The sequence below is a fragment of the Molothrus ater genome, chromosome 1, assembly GCF_012460135.2.
Source record: "Molothrus ater isolate BHLD 08-10-18 breed brown headed cowbird chromosome 1, BPBGC_Mater_1.1, whole genome shotgun sequence".
Taxonomy (NCBI): Eukaryota; Metazoa; Chordata; class Aves; order Passeriformes; family Icteridae; genus Molothrus; species Molothrus ater.
The window spans coordinates 39,466,656-39,485,168 of record NC_050478.2 but is presented as its reverse complement, the minus strand read 5'-3'; the positions used below and the strand labels follow the sequence as shown (position 1 = coordinate 39,485,168).

Below are 18,513 nucleotides of genomic sequence, written 5' to 3'. Positions count from 1 at the left end.
CGGGGGAAAAAGAAAAGCCTCTATCTGGTAAGAAAAAGCCGAATGACAGATGTGCCTTTGTTTACATAAACTTCTAAAGAAATGGAGTTAAAACCTAGAGATATGTATGAAAGAAGGTCAGATAAGAAAATAGTTTCTCAAATCTCTTAAGAGATGAAAAGCTCCTGTTTATGAAGGGATAACACTGAATCACTTCAGAATTAGCTCTTAAACCCAGAAGACAAGACACACTGCATTCAAACTGATGACATTTAAAATAATTTCTCTGTTCCCTTGCAAATGCCTTCTACAGAAATGCAGCCAGAGGACATCCCTCACTTTTCTCCAGGATCCTCTGTTCCCCCTCCAACCTGTTATCCCCCTTTCAGTGCCTGTAAAATCTTGAGATAAAGGCAACTGCCAAAGGGCAATTTCACTTAGTTCACCCCAGAAAACAGGCAGAGTAAAACCTTAATTCCTGCTGGCAAAGCTCCAGCTACCCTATGGGAAAAAACAATCCATCACCTAAAAGGCAGTAAGTCTTTCTAGTTTATCCAAAGTAACATGTTGGAAATACTGCTGATACTTCCAAAACCTACTCCAATGTGACGTTACAGCATTTAATAAGATTACTATTTCACGTCAGCAATAAAGTCCTTAGGAACTCAAGACCCTCAGGTGAGAAAAGTGCTTTTTCTTCTCTTCCAAATGATATCATACTGTTTTTATTTAAAAAAAAAAAAAGCAGCTTCACATGCACTTCATATGCAATGAAATAGTTATCAATAAAATCCTCCTCATTCAATCTTTTATCTTTGCATTTTAGCCTACCTTCTTTACTCCCATCACAGTCTCCACTCCAACAGATCTATACCTAAGTACAGATAAGTGCACTTCAGGTACACAAGAAAACCCAACACAGACAGTGAATTAATGGAAATCCTAAGAACTCCTCCCCCCACTAGCTTGAAACTTTCCAATAACCAAAACCTCACATTTCCATGAAAAGGAGCTGGAAACACAGCACAATGGTCCAAAGAATGTATCTGGTTCTTTCTCCACTTCTCAACACTCTTTCTCTGAGAGGAAAGAGAGGGTGGGAGAGAGAAATGGCATACAGTGAGGAGGGACAAATGTAACTTTAGGACCTCTAGCTCCTGACCAAGTACTGGGATGCCCCACACGATTCAGAGATGTAAAATGCTGAAGATGAGAACCAGTTTAAATCACAGTTCAGACATAAATGCTTCATCATCATCAATTTTTCTTTTCCTGTGATCTTAAACTCTCTCCAAGAAACTCTTGTGAGTGAATTAAAGTTAAGAAATGGTTGGGCAATTTTCCCTCCTCACTTATGCACACACTGCAAATTTCTGTAGAGGTTATTACTGGTATTGACCTACTGACACCAGGAACATTGTTGATAGAGGTAAAAACCCTCAACAATCAAACAGATCACTACACCAGAGACTTTTTTGCTACTGCAATCAATCCAATCAAAAATGAGAAAGTTTCAGAAGCATTACCCCATGGGATCTGAAAAAGGCATTTTTAGCTATATTTTCAGACTTGATGGGGATATCAATAAACTGGAAAAAGAGAGGATCACATATTTCTACATAAATATTTTAAAATGTTAATTTAAGGGGCAAACCAGAGATTTCTAGAAAATAAGGGAGGGAGAGGAAAATCCTTTGGGGTTTTGGTGTGCTTTGCATAGTCAGATTTACTGGCTTTGCAGGTTTAGAGAAGAGCATTTGCCAGCTTGTTTCACCTTTCAGAGAGAGTCCAGGCAGTAAGAACACACAGCTTTTAGGCTGCAGTGTCAAGGACTCAGAAGTCTGTAAATAGAGGTCTGAAGTTGTGTACCAAATTCATACTCCTTTTCCTCCATATGAATGCAGATATTGGCTTCAATCACATAATTGCATAATCATTTTTTTTTTCCCTTAGGACTGACTGCCACATATATGTAGGCTATGACAAACAATAAATTGTTTCTGAGACAACTTACATTCTTTGGACATTCCCACTTCAAAGCACTTCTGTAGTCTGCAGTACTGGCAGCGATTTCTGGTAACTTTATTGATAACACAGTTTTTATCTCTGTGACATGTGTAAACCATGTTCTTCTGGATACTCCTGCGGAAAAAGCCCTGGAATCAAGGAAAAAAGAAATCAAGTAAGCTTCTGAGCTTTCCATAAACCATAGAGACAGGCATGTTGCTTTAAAGTAACAAAACTAATTCAAAGTTATGGCTGGAGCATGGCATCTTTAAAGACTCAGTCTTACTATAATTTAGTACTGTTTGTTGCAACATAAGACTCATCTCCTAAATAAAAACTAATTATCTAATGCAACCTAAGGCCAAAATAAACAAAGCTAGAACTAGTAAGAGCATTCAGGAAATGAAGTCCTAGATTTTACAAAAAAGCTCAACTAAAAATTGTTTGAGCTTATGAATGTAAGTAATGAGTTGGGTAAACAACAGCCTTCCTAACAGATCCACTTGGAAGTCAGACACTCATCCAATAACAATCAGACTCACTCAGCCTGAAGGTCCCATCTATTTTTGTTACTGCAGAGACTCTCTAGTTTGAAGACTGCACCTCAAAAGAGAAATAATCTGAAACCCAGGTCTCTTAACTGCTGTAACTCCTACAGCAATTAATGAGGCTTCTGCAGGTGAAAGAGCTCCAGTATCAGGTTATTGAGTTGTGAACTTGTAAAAGTTGCCAATTACAGCACTTTTTTCTTACTCAGATACAGCTGTGAAAATAATCAAGTAATTACAATGATCTTGAACAGAAATTAAAGAAACCTAGAGGTCTGGTTTGTACTTAAGGAACACCATTTAACTGAAATCCTCCTTCAACAAGTGAAAAACAGAAAAATAGCCATAAATGGTAAGGTTAGGTGGCACAGAAAAAGGCAAAACCCAAGTTAATTTCACTAAACCTCAAGCTTTAGATAATATCATGTAATAATGAAGGAAAAAAAAAAAGAGGATTACTTTAAGCATTTTAGAGCTCAACCCACAGATATTCAGGAAAAGTATTTCTGGAACAGACATTTGGAAATTTGACAGCACTATTTAACCTTCTCACTCAGATTTTGAAAATGGTTTCAGCAAGCACCAGGGTCAAATTTCAGTCAACATCACAACATTATGGAAGAATAGTTAGCAATTTAATATTTGTTGGAGGGCTTGAGAGGTTAAAACTCTTCAACCAGCCACATGTTTACACCCTACAGGGAAGCTGTAAACTTGATGCCGCAGACAATAGCTCTGTGCCCACAATGCATTAGTCTAAAGATGCAATCATGGTAAGCTATAAAACTGGCTCTCCTCAAGGTGCTCACCAAGATCTGTGTGCAGTTCAAGAGACAAAACTCCCCTTGTTCAGAGCTGACTGAGAGACTTTCTGGCTATATGATGAGGGAGTGGTAGGGCAGGCAGTAAGGGCTGGTCATAAATTCCTTGCACAACCAACGTGCTATAGATGCTAATGTTATGAAAATACCTCAGATTCACTCAGAACTGAAAAATGCCTCCTCAATCACGTAACCCCTGGCAAAAGTTTTCTGCAGCTCTTGCACAGGCAAGCCTCATCCTGAGGTTAGCTCCTCTGATTTAGGAGATATTTATTACTACCATCAAAGTGGTAAATACAAACTCTCCACATCTTTTCCTTAAGCTACTGGACCCAGAAGAAGAATTTAAAGCTATTTGTTTGGATAATTAAAACCTTTCAAGTTATTAATAAACACTGCTATTTCATATTCTACACTTCTGATCATTAACACTGCTTCAATTGTTGCAATGGCAAGTATGGCAATTGTATGTACATTTGTTTACTTGCCAAAAAGAAAATTTATGGCAATATTCACTCCTTTCTTGCTTTGATATTCCCCTGTGATGCCTGGCTCTGGGGTAATTGCTGATATGGCTAACAAGAACAGTGAGGCATCTATGGCATCTATTTTGGTTTAATTCAACAGGCAGAAAATGTGAGCTGTGCTGTCTCTCTACAGCTTATTTGGTCACCACTTTCTAGCTGGAAAGACACAGGACAAGCCAAAACTGGTGACTTCTATGGCAGCCACCCAGCCTGCTGCTGCAGGTGATTTAATACTCACAGCCACCAATGGCATTACTCTCCTACCTCCAGCCTGACAGGGCAAGAAACAAAATGGCCCAAATGAACAAGTCACCCAATACTGGGAAAAGAAGAGACAGTCTTCTCCAAATGCATCTGTACTCTACCAAAGTATAACCAGTAGCTAATTGCACCTACTGATCAGTTGCTCTGATATATAGCTGCAGGGTGTGCATCCTTATAAGCCAGGGTTTAATTACAGCCCATCAGGAAGGAAAGCAGAGGAGGCTGCCTAAGTCCTTACCAGACAAACTTGACCACACAGTGCAGCTGAAAAATGTGATCCATCTGCAGACAGCAAGTATAAAGCATTCATGAACTCATTACTAATAAAAAAGGCTTAAGAAGAACAAATTTGGAAAAAGCAGATCTCCAGGTCGAAATGAAGACAGTTTCCTCATCAGCCTAACCTCCCCAGGCGATGTCTCCACAGAGTGAAAGACATAGAGGAGGATACTAACTGTGGAAGCTTTGACTGCTGTTTGACAAATTACTTTTTAAGACCTGTATCTGATTTTCTTCCTGGACTTAATCATGGAACATAAATAAAAATGAACTTCTTTACACAAAATATTCAGGTGAAAAAAAGGTGTAATATGGTCCTGGTCAAAGCTAAGGACATGATTCTCAACAATGTATTAGTGCTCACTCACAAGTATTCCTCTCAAAGTCAGCATTGGGATACCATTCCTTGTAACATTTGTGACAAGTAATTTTAAAAGATCAGCAATACATCATCAAAAAGATTTGATTTTTACATTTTCCTCGGGACAGGCACTAAGATTATAATTATCTTTGCACACAAACCCCAAACCAAGCCAGGACAGGAGTTCAGGCACTGGTGGATGAGGAGCACCATTTGCTCAGCACTGGGGGCTCAGTTTCCTCACCCCCCTCCAGAAACCTGGTGTGGTGTAGCCACAAGTTATGGATGGCACTGAAAGTGGGGCCATGCATAGAGATACTTCCTGAATCTAGGCTGAAAAAACAGTGTCCTGTCTTTCCCTCTGTAGGGGTTTGGATCCCAACTGCAGCTCTGCAGCGAAAGAAAACTGTGCAGGACACAGAGATGGAAGAGCAGGTGCTTGCTGCCCAGTTAAACAGAAAAGCACATTTATACCCTTTCAAGGCTGGGCTCCAAATAGCACAGGTATAATAACTGTGGCTTTTTCAATAAAAATACAGAAGTTAGAAGCAAGCCTAAGTTTTCCTCCAAGTGCTTTCTGTCAATGACTCCCATCTGATCTCATAATCTCAACAGTTTCTTCAAAAACCAAGAAAATCCAAATTGACCTGATGTTAAGAAGTTGTCAGAAACTTCAGAAACTGAAAACCACCACTGTTTATAAATTAATCAACTTCTAGCACCTATTGGCTCTTGGAAAACAATATCTAGCAACTATAATTCAATCACCTCGAAATGAATCTGTTTGGCTGAATATTTACATGAGCCATTTTTTATGCAAATATTTTAGCATCCCATCCAAATTAACACCCTGTGATGTTTTTTTTCCAGTGCCAAAAACAATCAAAAATTATTTTTTCTTTGTAATTTAAAAAGCCTTATGAATATAAAAAATAATCCCATTCTGTGAGACATAAAGCATTACTGTCATACATAATTGTTTTTGATAGCACCTACAAAGTATTTGAATTTAAAGGAGCAGAAGCTACTGAAAGCCTATCAGGAACAGTGATTTACTCCAATATTCCTTTTATCCACAACTTTTGAAAGGAACATGTATCTTGTGTTTTTATTTTAGAGAAGACAAAGCTTGTGGAAATCACACTTTTGAATTAATTCTGTTTTTCTGAGCTGCTTTTATCAGCATCCTTTACAGAGAACATTTTAGACCAACACTTCAATTTTTAATCTCATCTTTTCTGTGTATCATGCCACGTTCCTCCCAGGCCCACCAATCTTGTTATCTTAATGGATGACAGATAGAGTATCACTCTGACCATGCCACATTAGGCATCCTCATTTACCGAGTGCAAGGAAAAAATGCTGAGTATAAATTATTCAGAAATCTATTGTATCAGCGTGTGTTCCCTGAGCATCCACCAGTGGCAGAGCAGACATATTATTTTTCACTTTTAATTGTGTTGATATCTTACCTGCTGCACTGAAAGCAGAGAGTGATATGCGAAACCCTATGTATCAAGCAGCAAACAAACCTGGTTTCCTAGGTCTATTGCATAGAAGTAAATAATCTATTTAATCAGTCCAACCTCAACTCAACACTGAAGAAACCACCTCATCCCATTCACCCCTTACTTTTGCAGCAGTTGCCTGTGAATGAGTCAAACTTTGAGAGCTCAGTAAAGAACAGAGTGCACACAGAGAATATTAACTATTTCAGTAATATTTTGAATGCTGTTATGCCACTGGCTATCTGAATACAAAGGATCTCATTAAGGATGAGCCTTCAAGACAAGTTAAGTGTTTAAACTTATAAAGTCTTATGGATTTGTTAGCATGAACTGCTACCCTCACATATTTGATAGGGATTCTGTATAACTCCCTCTCCTTCACTGTCCAGTTGATTTTGGCAGGGCAGATGATTTAGAGCTCAAGTTATGCACATGCATGAAGAGATGGATCATTTGATCACAACGTCTTAAAAATATTTTGCCAGCACAGGGCATGCCAAGTCTTATTTGCAGGCATAGTGGGCTTGCAAGCTGAAAACTTGCACTGCAAGCCAGGGACAGGGTAATCAGCAGAGAAGGGCTATTGCAAGCTCAATCTGTTTGAACAGCCTGCTCACTTCATCTGCTTCAGCTTTGATTACCCCCAAATACAGGCAGCCAGCTATGACTCCTGCAGATTTAGAGGCCATTCTTTGGTAAATTTGCAAAATAAGCTTCTGAGTGAAGCATATTGCTACTTTATCTTAAAAAAACCAAAAGAGTAGGAAGGACTTTTCCATGGTACAGTTTATCAGTCATTTATAAACTCTGACTGAGCTCTGACAGGAAAGATAAATACCAGTAGCAGCTGAAAAGAAAATCCAGCCCACCACACACCTGAGATCTCTGCACTTAGCTTTATTCTGAAATAGGGGCTGGGCAAATATGTGCACTTTTTACAAAAGAAATGTTTGTGATGTATGGCTTCTTTTCAATCTCTCTGTTTTAATAATTTAAGTTACCCTCTGTCCTTGCTAACCCTGTAAAATATATTTAGAGAAGGTAAAGCTCCCATTCCTGCTCTCTCTGGAGCATCAACCGACATTTACGGTATCTCTCAGTGATGGGATCTGCACAAAACTGCTTTGTTCTGTGACCAGGGAATTGCCCGGGTACATGCATGAACTAAATGTAGATTGCAGTATTTTTAACAACTAGTGGCAGCAGTCAGGGAACAAAACCCCTCACCTCACCAAATCCTGGTAGGCTCTACAGTCAAGCTGGGACAAAGACAGGCAATTTTTAGTTGTTAACCAGGAATATTTACTCTGAGAGGCCTAGGTAACATGCAAATCTGCAACTGGAGTTGCATAGAAAGGCTTACAAAAGATCTACAGCCCAGCATATGCTGTTCAATGATACCATACAGACAAAACACACTGCAAAATGGCTGCAGCCAGAACAGGAGACCCCACAAGTAATGAAAACCACTAAAGCAGCTATCTAAAAGGAAGCTCAAATGAGCTTATTCCCAGTTGCACAGCACTTTTCCAGGATGTCTGCACTGTCTATCACACTTTGGAAGTCACGGCTTGCAGAATAAACAAATTAATTGTCTGACATTGTGGCTGGAAACCACTGCTGGCACAAAATGGAAGCAGCTACAACAATAAGTAAAGGAAGGCTCACTGCCAGAAAGTAGGGAAATTGTGCTGATGATGTATGTCAGGGCAGGACAGGAAGGTCTTTGCAAAAACAAATTTCAATAGCTGGTAGAGAGCACCTAGAAATGCCAGCCAGCCAGTGGTGGAGGAACTCAGCACCAGCCCGCCCTGGGAAGGGCTCTGGCTTTGTCTGTCATTGCTGGTATTTCCAGCTAGCAAACCACACTTCTGCTTGTCTAGCCATTTATTCTGCAGATGAAGAGCAGCCCTAAGATTCTATGGCCAAAGAAACCTAAATTTGCTCTTGAAACCAGTGTGGCAGTGAATTTCATTATTTTTAATCAACAGAACTCAAAATTCAATAAAAATAAGCAGCTGCCATCCCACATCTTACATATGGAAATGCAGACCTCTGGATTTAAGAGCAATCCACTATGGGGAAAAAAAGGTCTATTATCTTTTCATTGTTATTACACAAATGGAAAAGTTTGAAATAACTCAGGGTTTTCTCATTTCTTAAAAAAAAGGACATGGATGAGCGGATGAGGAGCATGTTGCTCCTCTCTAAGCTACCACAATGGGGATACTCATCTGCAACTACAAAAAAGTTCACCAGCAAAGACAGAGCAGGTCATGTTTGATAAATCCTAATAGTTTCTAAGGTGAAAATGGTCTTATGGGCTTCACAGGACAAAAAAAAAAAAAATAAATTCTGATGACAGAGCTTGAAGAAAACTGTTCATGGAGCCAATAATTCCAATTAGCCATTAGGTCCTGGGGAGGCTGGAAAAAACTACCATTTTTTATTGTGCCCCTTGCCAAAACATATTCTGACTCCACAAACCTTGGTTTAATGTAAAAAAACATTCTATAAACCATCATTCTATAAAACCGCCCCCCATTTTCTGGGGAGTTTGAAACACTTCTGCTGGCCAGCTGGCAGAGAGGCAGCTACCAATAAAACAGGGGAGATGTATTCCATCAAGTGCAAATCTGCAACAACCAGATTCTTCCAGCGAGGGTACCACGGCATCCCTAGGACTACGCACGTATTTTTCCACAATTTCGATTTTCACTGAACTCCTGACCTTTTTAGCAAACATGTCAAAGTCTCCAGACAGAACAGTCATCACCTTGAAACAATATGTGAGGGGAAAGAACGGCTGAGATTTTCTGCTTCTCCACTTCAGTGATTTAAACGGAGAGGAAGGCACTGGTATGCGCTTCCATCTGCTTTTTTCAAATTAAGAAAAAAAAGGAGATGGAATGTATATAATTAAAAAGTTACAGTTAACTTCCTTTCAGTCATGTCTGTAGGATGATTTTTGGCCTGCTATGAAACTCCAGATGGGAAGAGTAATGAATATAATTTAATACAAATAACAGGAGATCAAAGAAGTGCTCTTCTGAGTTATTTCACACAGTTTAATGGAGAACTCGGGAATGAATTATTGCATTTTGCTGTTGTTTTATATTTTTGTTTATGCAAATTAATTCCCTTTAACCAAATTTGTGAAGGATCAGACCTATAACCCAATAAAACAATAAAATGTCACTAGGATGGTTGTACAACTGGCTAGCACTTATCCAAAAGGCTGTATGTTGCTAACTGCTCATCGTTTTTTTCCTCTCTTCCCCTCCAGTGCCTCAGGATTTATACCACCAATTAAGACAATAATGAGTGCCCCAGGTTGACCTCCCAGGAGCAAGAATTAATTAAGAGCAGTATTTCTTCGTAAAGAATGACACTTTTCCAAACCATTTATGTAGCTGCCCTCCTGCATGGAAGCACGGTATCACAGAAGACTTTTCAAATTGTTATCCCTCAATTGTATGACTGATTTTGGTTTACAGTCATAATTTGTGTCTTTGTTTTTATCCACTGGGTTTTCAGATGGCTGGAGTGGGTCACCATCTTCCATGGACAACGTCACAATTTTACTAGGAGACACATAGGTTGGTTGGTTTGGTTTTTTTTTGCACAGAGCTACAATGGAAAGACATTAAACAACAGCTACTCTAACAAAGTAGTGGACCTCCTAGTAAAAACAAACAAAAATCTCCACCAAGCTATGCCCCTGCAGTGACATGCAGATTCCTGCAGCAGGCAGGACAAGGAAAAGACTCATGTTAGATAAGCAATTACCATGCTGCAATTACTTGTAGCAGTCTCTCAAATTAACCTCTCCATTTAGCTGCTTGGCAGAGATGGAAACATGAAGAGGAAAGGGCAAGCTCAAACACAACCCTACACGGGAGAAAGAAGGTGTGTGTGTGTGTGTGCTCCAAGGAAATTCCCTGCACAGGCAGGCTTTGTGTCCTCCTCCTTTTCCCCTCCCAGCCTTCCCCACAAAGGCTTGCAGAGTTCCCGCACATATTTGGCAGCAGAGTTATTTATCAAAAGAGGCACAGGGACTTTATTTAATTGTCAGCCGATACAGAAATCCCTGCACTTCTGCACCATCTGAAATTTATTGCAGCACTAGTTTCTTTCCTGCTATCAGCAACCGAATGCTTAGAGCTCAGCTGAAATAATAATGCAAACTATGCCACAAATATTTATATATGCCTGCAAGCTGGCTGAGGCGCAATTCCCCTCACGCTAGCAGAGATCTGCACAGTTTGTGTGCACAGCCAGCTGTTCCCTGCTCTCGCCCCAGCTGACCTGGAGCCAGTGCAGCAGCCCATCCTGAGCCTGGCTGGCTGGGTGGGTGCCTGTGGGTGCTGGCAAAGAGCTGGCCCCTGCTTACCTCCAACACCCAGCATTGTTGCAGTTTTCTATTCTCTTTGTCTGACCTGGGAGGAGTTTTAAAACATGCCCAATCCACAAAAGAGAAGTTTCTGAAGAGGGATGAAGTGACATATGAAAACAATGCAGAAAGCAACTTAAAAACACTCAGATGAAATAACTTGGACATAAACATACCAAAATAAACCAGATGTCTTGAGCATTATGCTTCCTGGTACAGTTTTTAGGCATCTATCTGAATGACTCATCAACACACGTTCACTATCTCCCCGTAATTTTTTTTTTGCTCTTAGTTTTGACAGTTGACATCTAAACAAATCTGTTGCACCAGATCTCTTGAAATCTGGCAAGTAATATCTTGTACTTACTACTTTATGCTGCACTCTCATTCCCCTGTGTTCGGCAACAAAGAAACTCTGCTAATATCAAACTATCCACTAAAATCCTCTAAAGCCTAGAGTTTAGTGAAACTTGGATGCCTGGAGACTAGAAAACAGAGTTCAAGTAAACACCCAGAAATATGCAAGTCTGGCTCTCTAGTACTGGCAGTAGTCAAGGAAAATTACCTTTCCACACTGCAGCTGAAACTCATTACCAAAGGCGACAGCAGAGGGATGAGTTGGAGCTGGACCAGCTTGGAAAACCCACTATTCTAAAGAGTGAGATAGTGGCCATATCCCCCTGCCCAGTTTCCATACACAGTCAGAGCACCCACGGTCAAAATGGTCTGGACAACATGGGAAAGCAGGCTGAGAAAGGTGGATGAAATGCAGTCTGCGCCAGTGCAAGGGATTAGCAACTGCAGAGACAGAGGAATCAACTGACTAGTTCCTCCAAGCAATAAAGACTTTTAGGGTAACACTAAGCAGAGAGATGCATCTTGTTGCAAACCCCAACACAAATCACAGTGAGATGCTGAAAAAGCATTGCAGGACAAAGGCAGTGCTGCATCCTCCTTGCCCAGTGGATCTATTCAGCCAAGCTGTAGGGAATCAAGGGAGAGTCTCAGACTGGGCAACTTTGATGATGAGAAAACATGACCTTTCAGAGATGAGTGAATGAACTGAAGCTGATTAATCTAACACAGGAAAATCTTAGCAAGATGTTTTCCTGTTTTCTCCCTCCCCTGCCAGACTTCAATCAATGGCCAGATTCAAGCACAGAGCTCACAGAATCACAAGACGATCATTCTTTCAGTTTACAAAAATCACATGGATTTAGGGTGAGATGAAAGATTGTTTTAGTTAGTTCATCCATTTGGTTCCTGGATGCTGTGCTTACATCTCTTCTGTTCATCTAACACTCCCTTTTCTTTCCTTTAAATAAAAAATATGTAGTTTTCACTTTTGTTTCTGTACATGTAACAGCCACTGTGCATTAGTATCGACAAATGTGGACTGGGCAAGATCATTTGCAGCAGCATCTCTGAAATGCCTTGATCCTCTGATCAAAAAAAAAAAAAAAAAGAAAGAAAAAAAAAGTTAAAAAAAGTAAAAAATGGTTGTGCTCATTCATTAAAAAAATTATGGGTTGCAGAGCTCTCTCACTTAGATACTCTGCTTAAATATTGCTAAATCTGGAGCACTGCCACTGTTTTGGACCAGCAGAAAGCATGTAAGGAACACGGCACACACTGAAACAAGGACCTAATAATTTGCATATATATTTATCACAGGTACACAGGGTTCCAAGCAAGGCAAGTACTCCAGAGACAGGGAAGACCTCTCTCCTGTTTGGAAGATTCATCTGGAGAGCAGCCAGCGAGGACTTGCAGGAGGAGTGAACAGTAGCCCATTGGAGTGGTTACACCACAGCTATAAATCTCTGCTTTCCCTGTTAAGCGTCTGGGAGGAGGGAGAGGGAACTGGCCACAGCTGACAGTAATGGGTCCCATTAAATTGTCACTTTTAAAGAGACTCTAAAATGAGAACAAACTTGCTTCATAAGCATTTGATCAGTTTGCTTGACACCAGGCAATGGCAGACCCTGCTCACGTGCACTGGCTGGGGGCTGCTGGCTCTCCCCTCTGGCAGCTGAATAGCTGGAGTGAAATCACTGACTGCATTTACAGCCAACCAAATCTACATTTTTGGCACTACTTATAACTGTGTCTCACCTTATAATTTATGCACCCATTATTCTAGACAGGGGATCCAGAAACAATATACTTTTCCCCTCTAAAATACTGTATTATGATCCGCTTTTTATTGCATAGTAACTTTTCCCACTGAAATATATTAAATGAGAAATTTTAAGCATGGCCACGTGAAATCATAAGGGACTTTATATACAAAAATGTTTTTCTACGTCTCAGCTGTCTCCTGAGTTGAGTTGTGGAAATTGTGGGGGCTCCTGCTTATTATCAAAAGGAAGAACGATTTATGAGTAGGGACACTGAATATTTGGCAAACCAGCTGCAGCAGCACACCACTTTAACAGTTCCTATGCCAACATACCAAAAGTACCAATTACAGAATTGGGTGCATGACTTCTTTAACACTACAAGTTTTCATAACAGGAGTACTGAGATGCACAGGTGTCATACCTAGAGGTGTCCCCTGTATATGGGAAGTTCCTCTGAAATAATAAGAATGAATTTGCATATACATTTATCACAAGTGCACAGGGCTCCAAGCCTGTGGACAGTTAATAAGAATAATTAGGAAAAACGATACAACATGTATATAATTTACATGATTCTCAGGAGACATGGTACCCATATCTCAAGACTACAGTACAATCTAGATACAAAGAAAGAAAGATAGGCTGTAACCTCAATTTTGTCATTTTCTGTCGTTTGAATGGGTACTCAAAAGTGAAAGATTTTTTTTTTTAGTAAGACTGTTTTGTTTTACAGGGTGAAGAAAAGAAGAATGTATATAATAAACAAAATGGATAAAGAATCTCTAAAGCTGACTTCATTGGAAATACTGAATCTTGGAAAATTACATCCAGTTGTCTTTTCTGCTACAGCACAGACAAAGACCAGCTCCACAAATCTGAAGACAGCTCTGGAATCCATGGTGCAAATTCAATTGCTCCATTTCCAGAAGAATCTAAAGCAAATACCCCTCTAGGAAATTTTCTCAAAGGAACATTTCACTTGGATTAGAAAGAACCTCTGTTTCCATTATCAGGTCAGTCTGTAAGTGCAGATGGCGATGGAAGGCTACTTTCCAAAGCCAAATTATTTCTGAAAATTGGGTAGCTGACCATTTACAAACTGGGTGATGGTTCACAATAACCAGAAAATATAGATAGGTGTATAATTCAAAGTAAATTCCAAAATTGTAGCAAAGAGCACCTGAATATCTACTTAATAAATAAGCATAAACAGAATTAGATAATGATTTATTCCATTTTCTACCATTATGAAACCCCTTAATTTTGGATTTACTTCTCTAAGACATGCCAATCAGAAAGTCTTTAAGTACTTGCTAAGAAAAAATCAAACTACAATTTGAAAAGATGCCTAGAGCAAGAACAGCAGTGACCTCAACCACCTCACCGGCACCAAAATCCCACTCAGCCAGAACTACTCTTGGCAAACTATTCTGTTCTTTTTTCCAGCAGGAAAAACAGTGCACTTTCTTATAGGGTGCAGCAAGCTATCCTAAATCTACATTCAACAAATCAATTGTATATCATTCTCTATCAACTTCTCATTAATCAGATTTTTTTTTAAAGTTCCAGAGTTAGAAAATGAAAGCTAGTGCACTGTAATTTTATACATTTCTAATTGCATAAATACGGCATAGTGTAAAAAAATAGGCTAGTACTGTTATCAGAAAATCTCACAGTATTTAATTTCTGAGATGTTTGCTCTGATATCCCTATTTTCTTATTTGCTGGATTACATCTGCAAACAATACTTTTAAAGATCATATTACAAAATATTGTGTTAAATATGGTGGAAAGCTGCATTTTTTGCTACACTTGTACGATTTGTGGAGTGTGCACAGAACAGCCTGTACTCTACAACTATAATTAAAGGCCACATGTGGTCCTTAAACTAACAGGGAGGTATGAAATTGATTGACAAGATAAGAACAAAATAAAAGGTTTATTCCCTCTTTCTAGTGAAGAAAATTGAAAAAGTAAAACCCATTAGAATGTAGTGGCAGGAAAATAAAAACACACTCCACGTTCCCTGCATGCAAACCAGGGGACTTCTCAGCAGGCAAGTGTGCTAGCCTGAATTGCAGCCCACCTGCTTCTGGCATCTCTGGTTGTACCTCACGGTGTGATTTGCATGGACAGCACTTTTACACGTGGATATAATGTACTTAATTCTGCTGAAGGTGTTGCAAACCACACACACATTACTGATCCAGTGTGAGCCAGAGCTCTCTCAGCCATTTGGTAATAAGTCATATCAGCTATGGGCAGGTGAAAGCTGGATGGAAATGTGACAGCTACATCTATAAGGACTCTTTACCATCCACTGTGGTGAGAGAAATTATGGTTCAATTCCAGCAACATGTACATACACATATAAATTTGAAGTTTCCTCTTTTTACAGTGTTTATTCCCAGATAGGGAAAGGCATAGACACTGCCAAAAGAGTAAGACTCAACAATTTTAGTTTATTAATAACAGCAACAAAAAAAAATGTAATTGTTATGGACTAGTTAGTGGCCAAAGACTCTGAAAAGGTATGCAAGGTCAGCAGACATGAAGGCTACATTTATGTTAGGAAATGTTCTTGCAAACAGTCATGGGCACTATGGCTCACTGGCATACAATGGGAAAGTCCACATCTACTTAGATATCTCCTTCTGGCCTCTGAAATGGACAGTTGTACCCAAATTGCCCACAGGAGATGACTGTCTGCAGGAGGAACACCACTTGCTACCAGAAACCTTCCAGCTACACATCATGGCAAAGCTGTGCCCCAAAACGTGGCTAGTCACCAACACACCAGAGATCAAGAGTCAGACATTGCTGTTCTTTTTTGAGAAAACCTTCACTGATGGTATCAGGAATTTTATAAGAGAATGGAGTGCAAGATTTAAGCCAAACAATTATACATTGCTATGTGACAGTTCATGGAAAATAAGAGAGTGCTTTCCAGTTCCTGTTTCCACAGGACATTAGCCCTTATGCTCACAAATGAGTGGAGCAGCGGGGTTAGCACAGTTAGAAAGTCAATCTGGGGTAATCTCTGTGCTTTTATAGCATCAGCATGGTTGCCAGAAAAAAATTACAGTAATTAGTAAAAAACAACTATTCTCACAGATTAAGATGAACCCCTGGTTTATGACAAGGGGCAGGGTAAGAGGAAGATTAGCTGTGGATGTAGGTGCTGTACCCTCATGGAGACACTGCTGTTCTTCATCCATCTCTGCTCCAGAAGCCCAGCACAGGGGAGCAGCTGAGCTATAACCCACAACCTGGGTCCAAAGAACTGGAAATCATATTTGGCACACAACACAATTTACATTTTTGCTACCTGGTATGGTGAGCAAGTAATTTTATTTCTTCATTTATGGCATTCACACAACCCAGACAAAGATTTTAATAAATCTGGTAAAAAAATGTTTTTTGGTCCTGATCCCACGTATTTCATCATGTTTGTCTCAGAGTGCTTCCAACTAACACATGCTTCCCATCTTTTAAAATGAATTCAAGATCTGTCAAAAGTTTTATCTTTCAAACAAACAAACAAAAACAAAGCAAAAAAGAATTAAGAATTTACTGAAATAGATACCCCCTTTTTCTTGGGGCACCTGAACTTCCTGGGTTTGTTATTTGAAAAGCTAAAATTTCAAGGATGGCATTAAAACAATCAGGTCTCCTCTGATAGCACAAAATGAATAAAATTTCCAGGGTTTCAGTATTACATTTAAAGCAGTTGCAACTCATTTAGTGTCTTTCTGCATATGGCACTGCTTTCTACAAATGAATGGCTTGGAATGTTGCTATGCTACAAAGTGCTTACAGTTTAAGATCAGATTATATTAATAGTATGCAGAAATGTATTTCAAAATACATTTTTCACCTTCTAAAAAGTATTGTTGATTTAACTGAAACTAGGAGCAATTTTCTGTGATTTGAGGAATTTTTCATAGCTGTGCATGGATGACAGCACGCATCTCTACCGCTGGCACTGTCGCTAACACAGCCTAAATGGAGACGAATGCAGCTTGAGCATTCAAGCTGATCTATATTTTTCTTTGAACCAACAGAAGCTTTTCCCACTGCATTGCTGCAAACAATGTTACTTCTTTCCCTGATACAAATCATACCGCGCATGTATTTTCAAGTTTACATTTCTTACTTTCTGTTTCAGTTGTAGGTGATTAAAACATGCCGAGAAAACAAAACCAAAGAAATACATGGAATGTTAGTTAGCTAGCTTTATGAAGTGTGCTTTTATTTTTTACTGTTAAATAGCTGAGAAAATTCTATGTCTGGATCCTTAATTCCCCGTAAAGAGGCATAAATATAGGCTTAAACATAATTATATTATAGCTAGAAGCTAACATGTGCAAGAGTGGTGTTATCAAAAAGAACTGCTGCTTAAGATCCCTCCACACTACCAGAACTGCCTAGGAAAATGCAAATCTGTTCTCACATGATGTAAGAGACATTATTAAAAGGAAAAGGCATCTGTCCCAAAGGACACTGTTCCATAAAGGGAACTTTTTTATAACAATCCATAAAATATTTTAGGTTCTCTCAGCAACATTTCTGGCAGACCAAAGCATAATATCATAGAATCATGATATCATTTAGGGTGGAAATAACATTCTTGCCATCAAATTTCAAAGAAACAAATAAAATGAAAGCCAGTTTCCTCCCTCTCGCTCTGTGAAGCATTTTGTAAACCATTTGTTGTACCAATGCTGATCAAGGATTTATGGCCTGCAACAGGGAAACCCCAAGCTCCTCAGCGTCCAGAGGGACATAATCATAGGGAACATCATATCAGAGAACATTAACACAGTTGTGCTTGGGCACCTAACCCAAAGGCTCATGGGGACAGGCTGTTCTAGGGGGTGATCCAGAGCAGATCTGGTTTAGATGCTTTGAAACAGCAATCAGAAGAGCTTTTCTCTCTCTTAATAGACTGCAGAAAGCCCAGCCTTCAAAGTTAGGCGAGTAATTTTGGGCCTCAAGTTGAGTGGTGGGACTGCCTTGCACTGCATCTGTAAGTGATTAAGTTAAAACTGTAACAAAATGACAGCTTTTCTCCTAAGCTTAACATCTTAAGCTTAACAACAAATTTGAATGAAGCAAAAATGTTTTCATTTTCTCTATTTTTTTTTCCCTTGTGTTATTTTGCCTTTTTTGGGGAGTCAGTCCTACAAAATTACAGACCTGAATGTCAAGGTTTGTATCAAAGCCTATTTTTCCATACTGCTTTTTTTAATTTTCCATAATAAAAATATATATTTGAGTCAGGAATATGTCAAACAAACAGACATATTTTCAGAGCTGAAGACCCTTGAAAATGTATTAAATGTGGCTACCCTTTTAATTTAATGATCCCACATTAGATGTGATTCTATATGAAAACTCTGATGGAAGGAAAGCTATCCTTATTTTATGATAAAGGCCAACTTGGGATCACTCAGTATTGAAGCAGATTTATCTACATTTTTGTCTGTTAGCATCAATAACAGGCAGAGAGGCATCTTCATCATTCAGACAAAACTGCTGGACCGTAAACCTACCCTCTTATATGCTGCGCTGTCTTCTCCCATGAAACTGCTCTAGGCATCTCTGCTGCCCACCGAATTCAAGCCAGTAATCCGGGCAGGACCGTCAGCAGAGGAATGCCGTCTTTTAAATGCCCAGAACAAGAGACAAGGCTTTCAGAGA

At 39.4% G+C, this 18,513-nt stretch overlaps 1 protein-coding gene across 11 annotated transcripts in view; it reads right to left on the bottom strand.

Moving 5' to 3' along the window:
- The window catches only part of RARB (retinoic acid receptor beta), a 311,733-nt gene that overhangs the window by 43,343 nt on the left and 249,877 nt on the right, over positions 1 to 18,513 (bottom strand). For all 11 annotated transcript variants that reach the window (XM_036379258.2, XM_054518507.1, XM_036379266.2 and 8 more), the window contains one exon: positions 1,994 to 2,135. In XM_036379258.2, coding sequence (XP_036235151.1) covers positions 1,994 to 2,135 — 142 coding nt within the window. The remainder of the gene's footprint in view (positions 1 to 1,993; positions 2,136 to 18,513) is intronic.